At 39.5% G+C, this 9193-nt stretch overlaps 1 protein-coding gene across 2 annotated transcripts; it reads right to left on the reverse strand.

The window, feature by feature from the left end:
- Window positions 1-588: 588 nt before the first annotated feature.
- Window positions 589-8802, reverse strand: LOC125239195 (zinc finger protein 62 homolog). 2 transcript variants are annotated; one of them, XM_048146714.1, is made up of 3 exons: window positions 8090-8802; window positions 7275-7567; window positions 589-1844 (listed from the first exon to the last, which is right to left on the reverse strand). In XM_048146714.1, the coding sequence occupies exons 1-3, from the start codon at window positions 8709-8711 to the stop codon at window positions 1461-1463; spliced, it is 1299 nt and encodes a 432-aa protein (XP_048002671.1). In that variant the 5' UTR covers window positions 8712-8802; the 3' UTR covers window positions 589-1460. The 2 variants fall into 2 exon arrangements, with proteins under 2 accessions (XP_048002671.1, XP_048002670.1); XM_048146713.1 differs by having other exon boundaries at window positions 7275-8802.
- Between the last annotated feature and the right edge of the window lie 391 nt (window positions 8803-9193).

The raw sequence follows: 9193 nt of genomic DNA on the forward strand, positions 1-9193 counted from the left end.
TGTTATAAAAACCCCTAAAAATAAGGAAAATAATTTGGAATATACGTATATACTTATGTTAGGATTTCTGGGTCCTTTTTGTGACGCAAATTTAGAAACGATGCCATACTAAATAATAAAATCAAAACACAATGTCGCAAAACTTCATAAATATAAACATACTAACTTAGTCATAATATGTGCACCATACATAGCTTACACGTTAACACTTAAAATGAGTCACTGATTATACACGGTGTAAAACGAGGTACCCTGGAAAATTCAAATCAGGCAACCAGGCCAAAAAAAGAAAAAAAATATATACGAGTTATAACTTAATTATAACATTACGACAAAAAGTTTTTATTTATTTTGGAAATTACTTGTAATACTTAGTAGCATTATATGAAGCGCTGGTGGCCTAGCGGTAAGAGCGTGCGACTTTCTATCCGGAGGTCGCGGGTTCGAACCCCGGCTCGCATCAATGGGGTTTTCGGAACTTATGTGCGAAATGTCATTTGATATTTGCCAGTCGCTTTTGGATGAAAGAAAACATCGTGAGGAAACCGGACTAATCTCAATAAGGCCTAGTTATCCTTCGGGTTGGAAGGTCAGATGGCAGTCGCTTTCGTAAAAAGTGCCTACGCCTAATCTTGGGATTAGTTGTCAAAGCGGACCCCAGGCTCCCATGAGCCGTGGCAAATGACGGTATAACGCAAGGAAGATGACTTAGTAGCAATATGTACATTGAAAAACGTATAATAAGGAAACAGGAACTATTTTTTCGTAAAACCTAGTTTTTCAAACTGTTACTTGTCCTTTTTCACATACGTGAATTCCAGATAGGTTTTTTACGAGTATATGACATTTTATTTTAGTCATTGACATGATACGCTCTTAAAATGTCTCTGATTCTACGTGTTACACCATGTATAAGATAAGTAAAGTCTAAGGCCAATCCATATTGAAAGCTATTGCAGATGGCGCTGCACAACTCCATACATTACGTATCAAAACTTGACGTTCGATAATTCAGTTGAATGTGGACCAAGATAATTGCAATTGTAATTAACTAATAATAAAATTATAATTTCTAAGAAACTATAACGTTCATAACGCTTCTAAATTTTTTGTTCTTTTATTTTCCGTGTAAAGTTAGATTAGATGGAGTCTACAACAAAAATATGGCGGCAATTGTGCCATCTACTATAACTGTCAAGCTTGACCAACTTTAAAAACTTTACGTAATCATCAATAAACCTATTAAACCTTTTCGACGTTGTGTTAAGCACGAATTCTGTCACTCACTTCACAAAGTGTCAAAACTGGCGTATGAAACCGTCTTTGTCGTTCCTGTATACTGTTCCGGATATATCATTTGAGGAGTGTCTTTTCAAAAGGATTAAGTTAACAGAGGTTATTTTTATCTATGTCTTCCTAGAGAAATAAGTCCTTTTGAAAAGACAGCAGCATCGAAAAGGTTAAAACTCAATGGGCACCTCCTGCATAACAATCTTGCACCCACTATAACAGTTCTGTATATTCTGACTCTGCCCCCAATTGTACTCCCTCAGTTCCACAACCGGAGCGGGTATCTCAAAGTCCACTGTATGTATATAATCATCATCGGTGATCGGTAAGTCATCGAGTTGGATCTCATTTAAGTTGTCGAAGTGAATCTCGGGTCTGGCATCATCAAATGGTATCTCGGGTAGGTTGAGTCGGATACACTTATGGTTGTGGAGGAGCGATGGCCAGACGAAGGTCTCTTCGCAGACTTTGCATTTTAGGTTCTCGTAGTCGGAGTGCATGCTGACGATGTGGCGGTTGAGGCAGTAGTTAGTGGAATAGTATTTTCCACATATCTGAAATAAAGGATAGAATTTATTAAAATGAAGCATACTGTTTAGCCTTTGAATGTCAAGACGCGCGGCCACAGCCTGAGGGAGTTATGCCAAGTGTTATTGGAAACTGCTTTGAAATTATGAGTAGATATTATGACGTTTAAGGGAATTTTCAGAATTTGGGACCCCCAATTAGCGTAAGTTGTTAACAAAAATTAATTCACTGTCAGTTTTGTGTCGATAATTAAGCATGAAATATCAATAAAAATATTGTTTTTGTGTTAATTACATAAACTTTAAGCGATAATCTACATTCAGAATGTGAAAAAAAGTAAATTTTAGACAGATTTTATGCTTAATGGTCGTCAGTCGTCACAAAACTGACAGTGAGTTAATTTTTGTTAATTGGGGACAGTGAGTTAATTCTTATTAATTACACTAATTGGGGGTCCCAAATTCTTAAAATGCCCTTACAAAACCCACAGGCGAGGCTATAAATATCGATGTCAACTAAGCTTGGTATGACTCTAATACTCTATCAACCTCCTTTAATTCCGAAAAGAGCGTCCAAGCTAACAGGTTAAAAAAAATAGAGCCGCTCAAAATAGGGAAAATCTCGCGAGTATGACAGCTGAACTAGATGGCGCTATACTGTACTGTACCGTATATTTAGTGGTAACTGAATCGTGAAACATCAAGTTACGGTACGATTAACTAAGTACTGCTGTACGTGCCATCTACATCAGTTTTCAAATTCAGGATTTTTTCAGTGTATATCAAAGTACAATTTAATAAATTAATAACTCAAAAAGTTAGTCAAAAACTGTGACCATAAAATCAAATCTAAATTGCTAAATGTGTGAAATCAAGAAAAGCAAAAAATATATGAGACACAAAATACTTCAACTTATTGGCTAAAAGATACGATACAGGACGAAACACAAGTACATAGCACGGGCAAAGAGCAATATAAAAAGTATTGGCAACGCAACATGATGCATTTGGTAAAAAAAAATTAGATATTCTCATATGTGGACAGACACAGGCCATACAATAATAATATTAGACCGCCAATGCAGCGCGTAACCTAACCGCGGGTCATTTCCGCAGTCGCCATCTAGCGGCAAGTAACGGAATATTAGTATCTGCTACTTGACACTAGATGTCGCGACGAACAAAAAAAATATATTGTTTAATAATTAATACGGTAATTTATAAGCACTCTATTTTCAACTCTTCCACTTGTATTTGAGCGGTTTCGCTCAACATCCGATCCGAATTCGATTCGAACTATTCGAATCCTTGAAAATGTGGTTGTAGTAGACATAGAACTATTTCTATTTTTTCGAAACGTATGTGCGAAATGTCATTTGATATTTGCTAGTCGCTTTTCGGTGAAGGAAAACATCGTGAGGAAACCGGACTAATTCCAATAAGGCCTAGTTACCCTTCGGGTTTGAAGGTCAGATGGCAGTCGTAAAAAGTAGTGCCTACGCCAAATCTTGGGATTAGTTGGCAAAGCGGACCCCAGGCTCCCATGTGCCGCGGCAAATGCCGGGATAACGCAAGGAGGATGATAGAACTATTTCTATGGTAGGTACTTTACGCAATACATCCGATCTCCGTCATCCGATTTCTTTCCGTTATTCTCGGATCGGATTCGAATTGAACGTAGTGCGAAACCGCTCTTACTTGAAAAAAATTGACCAATACACTTTTTGTCTCCCATTATACTTGTAAAATCAAATGTCATGTAGCCGTATTGATAATTTCGCTACACCAATATATCACCGGCGTGCCGGCCGATTTCGAGCAGCACTAACGCCGTGTCTTGCGTGGGCGACGGTCGCGCGACCGTCGCCGTCGCGTCTCATCGCATCACAGACCAACCCCTATAGACATCCATTACAAGACGACTCGCGGTCGCCAGCCTTCCTAGTATTTGCACTGATATAAGCGCGGGCGCTCGCCGTGCCCGATCAGTATCGACCAAGTAACAGACCCGAAAGCAGCGCGTGTTTTTCGCACTAAAAAATTGGAAAAGGGTATTTTGATGCCTTAAAGATGTCCACCTGTAGTGTGGAAAGGTAACAAGAAGCTCAAATTTAAAAACAGACGGCATTACATTCCACAAATAAGTCATATTTATAATTTATTCAGAGCCGGCATAGGTCAACTTACATTGGCCACTTACGCGTCAGTAGAGGGACAGTGATACTTCTGTCCCTTTTCATCTGGCGCGACTGCCCGCCGTCCTTGAAACGGCCAATCACAGCGCGCTTAACACATTCCCCGCCCGCTCCTCGCACCCCAAACACTGGTGACTCGTATCGCGAACAAAATATACAAGATTGCTACTCTATAGGAGGTTCTCTGTGCATCGCATCGTCTACGTCCATATCGATAAGGTTTGATTTCTGCGACCGTCGCCCACGCAAGCCACGGCGTAAGTCCGCAGCTTTACAAAAATGTGTCACATATACAACTTTACTGTGGTGGAAGACATATTTAACAATATTTTGAATCGCAAAGCAGCACCCTTTTTAAAAAAAATCTGAGACTCATATAGGGAACATTTTTTCCTTCTTGGCCTCAGAAACGAGTGGTTAAATTTTTCGCGTTCCTTATGCTACACCGTGTATATGTGTGCAAAACACGAAACTTAACAACAGCTACTAATAACATGTTTTTCGTAATTGAAATCTGATAGCCAATTAGCAAATATAACTCCATCTGCAATGTTTGCATAAACTGCTTGGTAACCTTAATTTAACGCTGATAACGTCACTTTTAGTTTTAATTATAACCTATACGCGCCATTTCTTTTTTTCAAAGTTGTCCACCCCACTTTTTTTGTAACATCGGTATTTTTTACGCTTATCAATCGTATTATACTCAGCGTCGCGAGGTATTTCGATCCCGATAGGAGAAAAAAAATGTCCCAAGATTTCCATACATTTTTCAAACCTTCCATTCCGTTACCGCCATACAAAATGTATGAAAAATTGGTAACGGAATGGGAAAAAACCTTGGGACACTTTTTTTCTCCTATTAGGATTGAAAGAGCTCGCTATTCTGAGTGGCAACCACATAAAAATACCCAAATCAAAAAAAAAAAGTGGGGTGGACAACTTGAAAAAAAAAGGCCCATACATACTATTTCCAATTTGTGATAAAATTCTTCATTTTTCGCGATGTCATTGACATTAACCCTTGTGGCCAGAAACTAGAAAGTCCAAAAAATTAGTACTTACTACTTAAACGAAAAAGATATACAGTAACGGATATCATATTTTATTAAGAATTTTCAACTTACTTACTGTTTTCGATATATAACCAGTATGATAAATTATTTCCGCTACTGTTAATATGTATCAGATGGTTTTAAAGATTCCATAAAAATCAGAACTATAAGACACTCAAAATTAATTACTTAGAAACAGTTGTTTTCCATTGTTTACTGTTTTGAAATTATCTGTTGAAAGATTAACTAAATACCAACAAAATAACAATAAAATGACATTAATTGAAAGTGTCATTACGAAAACTTGTACTAACTAGATAATTACGATAAATGATTCAGTTTAAGGCAAAGAATTGAAAAACAACTTAAGTCTACAATTGAGTAGTACCTTAAATTATAAACTGGGTATTTAAGTTAAATACCCAGTTTATAACCCCCGACGCAAAAACGACGGGGTGTTATAAGTTTGACGTGTCTGTCTGTCTGTCCGTCTGTCTGCCTGTCTGTCTGTCTGTGTGTGTGTCTGTCTGTGGCATCGTAGCTTTCGAACGGATGAACCGATTTCGATTTAGTTTTTAGGGTTCCGTACCTCAAAAGGAAAAAACGGAACCCTTATAGGATCACTTTGTTGTCCGTCTGTCCGTCCGTCCGTCTGTCAAGACCCTTTTTCTCAGGAACGCGTGGAGGTATGAAGCTGAAATTTATATCAATTACTCAGGTCTACTGTCCCTTGAAGCTGTGAAAAAATCAAACTTCTAAGCCAACGCAATCAAAAGATACAGCCGTTTATGCCGCAAATTTTCGACACTTGCAAGGGAATCAAAACCTACAGGGTGCTTCCCGTGAACTCAGAATCTTGAAATTTGGTACGAAGCAACGTCTTATAGCATAGATAAAGGAAAAATTACGAAAACCATAAATTTTTAGTTACATCACATAATATTTTTTTTTTAATAATTTTAACCTTACTACCCATTTCCTCATAAACGCGTAGAGGTATTAAATTGAAATTCATACCAAATACTCAGGTCGATAATACCTTTAAGCTGTAACAAAATCAAACTTCTATGTCAACGCAATCAAAAGAAACAGCAATTTAAGCTGCATAGGTTTGTACGGAACCCTCGGTGCGCGAGTCCGACTCGCACTTGGCCGGTTTTTTTTTGTTTGAAAGCTGAGTTAGTCGGGAGTGTTCTTAGCCATGTTTCATAAAAATCGGTCCACCATGTCGCAGTCGGGGTTATTATCCTTTTTAGGGTTCCGTAGTCAACTAGGAACCCTTATAGTTTCGCCATGTCTGTCTGTCTGTCTGTCTGTCTGTCTGTCCGTCCGTCCGTCCGTCCGTCCGTCCGTCCGTCCGTCCGTCCGTCCGTCCGTCCGTCCGTCCGTCCGTCCGTCCGTCCGTCCGTCCGTCCGTCCGTCCGTCCGTCCGTCCGCGGATAATCTCAGTAACCGTTAGCACTAGAAAGCTGAAATTTGGTACCAATATGTATTTCAATCACGCCGACAAAGTGCAAAAATAAAAATGGAAAAAAATGTTTTATTAGGGTACCCCCCCCTACATGTAAAGTGGGGGCTGATATTTTTTTTCATTCCAACCCCAACGTGTGATATATTGTTGGATAGGTATTTAAAAATGAATAAGGGTTTACTAAGATGGTTTTTTGATAATATTAGTATTTTCGGAAATAATCGCTCCTAAAGGAAAAAAAAGTGCGTCCCCCCCTCTAACTTTTGAACCGTATGTTTAAAAAATATGAAAAAAATCACAAAAGTATAACTTTATAAAGACTTTCTACGAAAATTGTTTTGAACTTGATAGGTTCAGTAGTTTTTGAGAAAAATACGGAAAACTACGGAACCCTACACTGAGCGTGGCCCGACACGCTCTTGGCCGGTTTTTTTAAATATATTAAAATGGTGCACTCAAATTAAGTTAAATATATGCTTGACATTTTTGATTCATAACAATCAGGTTTAAAGCAGTATGTGTCAGCCGTGCAGAGAGTGGGAAATCCACGGCAATGTTTGTCAAGCAATCTTCTAACTTAAAATATGAGAGTTACCATTTTTAAATATTTGAGTTGACTCACTCCAAAGTTTTACTACTAATATCCCTTATTTTGTTATCAACCCAACTACAAAGAACCAAAGCAAAGCAAACTTGGGATGTCTCTATGCAAGTGTGCAAGTATCGTAATACGAACCTGACACTGATGTTTAGATATTATAGTCTTCTTCGACACGGGATCTACCACGGGTTTCTTAATCTCCCCTGTGTACTCATCAAAGCAGTTTACGTCCACAAAGTCAACGGAATCGGTCAACTCTTTCCCTCCTACTTTAATCCGCTCCAGTATAACCTGCGGCTGCATGTGATCGGGCACCTCATCTACTTTGTAAAACCTCTGGAAGTCTGTTTTAGGTTTTACAACATTTGGCCGCAGCTGGGAGTTGTCACTGGTCTTCAGGAAATGCGTCCATTTGTGCTGAAGCATATCTGTTTCAACATCAAACTTTTTCAAACATTGATCACAGAAATAGTAGTCTTTGTAACCTGTCATGGCACGGTTTGTTAAGTCCGGCAACAATGCTACGTGTTTCTCTACTTCATCCCGCTCCACTGAGCTCTCTTCACAAAAGTTGCACAGATATAATCTTTCACTCCCTAGTGTGCGCATACTGTACAAGGACTTTGGGCGAGCCTTAGAGTGAAGGAACGAAATATGATGTGCCACTGCACATTTAGATGGAAACTGGTCTTTACAGATGTCACAAACAAATGTCATTGGCAAATGATCATAACTATGGTCTTTCAAATCCATGAATTTGAAAAATGACTCTTCACAAGTCTTACACTTGTGAAATTTCAACACCTTGCACACTCTCCGTCGGTGCTCAATGTACGAAGACCTATTGGGCGAGAGATCTCCGCAGATGTCACAGTGCAATTTAATATGCAATTTGAAAAACATCCTATCAACAAAGTTTTTGTTACAATAATTGCAGATGTAACACTTACGTTTCTTGTGTCTTTGCTTCATATGGCGTTTGAGGAGGTTATACTCTTCGAAAATCTTGGTGCACTTCCTACATTTGTGGTACTCCTTGACCTCGTGCACTATCACCTGGTCGGAGAACGACACGCGCTTCTGGGTCTTCTCGTGTGCCTTGTACACGAGCATGTGCTTGTTCTCCTGATGATTCTGCAACTTCTTCTCGCTCGAGTAAACTTTTTCGCAAATCTTACATTTAAGCTTAGCTATATTCAACGCTGAATTAAAAATGGGATCGTTAGGATCCTTTTGGAAGGCCATTTTGAGCTCGTTAAGATCGTGACGAAGAACGCTGATGGAGCACTTATCACCCAGCCGTCTAGAATGCACGGCAAATTCCAACTTCGATAAACACTTCTGCAACTCTGATTTCTCAACGGCTTTCTGTCTCATATTCTTCAGATACGGCGATATATCGGCCCGTGTCAGTGTGACTACAGGGCTCTTCGCGAAACCTCTGAAAACATCTTTAAACGAGACACTTTCTTTCGAAGCGTCGGCAATAGAAAATTGGCGTACACCATTGTTCGGTTCACTAGCCTCTGTTTCACTCTCGTGTGTTTCAACTCCATTGCACTTTTCGGACATAGAAGTTGAAAACTAATGGTGAAAACAAAATAATAAAGGGGGAAAATTAAGAATTTTACAAATAACTTTCGCTTGCGATGCAGTCGTATGTCATTCGTTACACCACAGAGTGTCAAATTTCTATTCCCAATTTAAGAAACATGGCCGTTGAAAATGTTACACTTTGTTCCGTACCAACCTAGCAACATTCAAGCTAGGAACATACTACGCGGACGTCCGTCGTAAATCGACCGCGGACGGGAATCTGGACAATGGAAATACACATAAAGCTCGGAACACACTACGCGGACGTCCGTCGTAAAACGACCGCGACCGCGACCTATCAGTGTGCACGGAACAAAACATCCAGAGAGCCAGATTTCGATCGGACGTCCGTGCGCTCAAGGCCACGTCCGCGTCCGTCGACCGATAGTTTGCACGGTTATGTGTATTTCCATTGTCCAGATTCCCGTCCGCGGTCGATTTACGACGGACGTCCGCGT

The sequence above is a fragment of the Leguminivora glycinivorella genome, chromosome 25, assembly GCF_023078275.1.
Source record: "Leguminivora glycinivorella isolate SPB_JAAS2020 chromosome 25, LegGlyc_1.1, whole genome shotgun sequence".
Taxonomy (NCBI): domain Eukaryota; kingdom Metazoa; phylum Arthropoda; class Insecta; order Lepidoptera; family Tortricidae; genus Leguminivora; species Leguminivora glycinivorella.

Coding starts and splice junctions, on each gene's coding strand:
- LOC125239195 (XM_048146713.1), bottom strand. CDS start 8,711: ATGTCCGAAAAGTGCAATGGAGTTGAAACACACGAGAGTGAAACAGAG. Junction 1,845..7,274: donor TATCTAAACATCAGTGTCAG/GTTCGTATTACG, acceptor CCTTTATTTCAG/ATATGTGGAAAATACTATTC.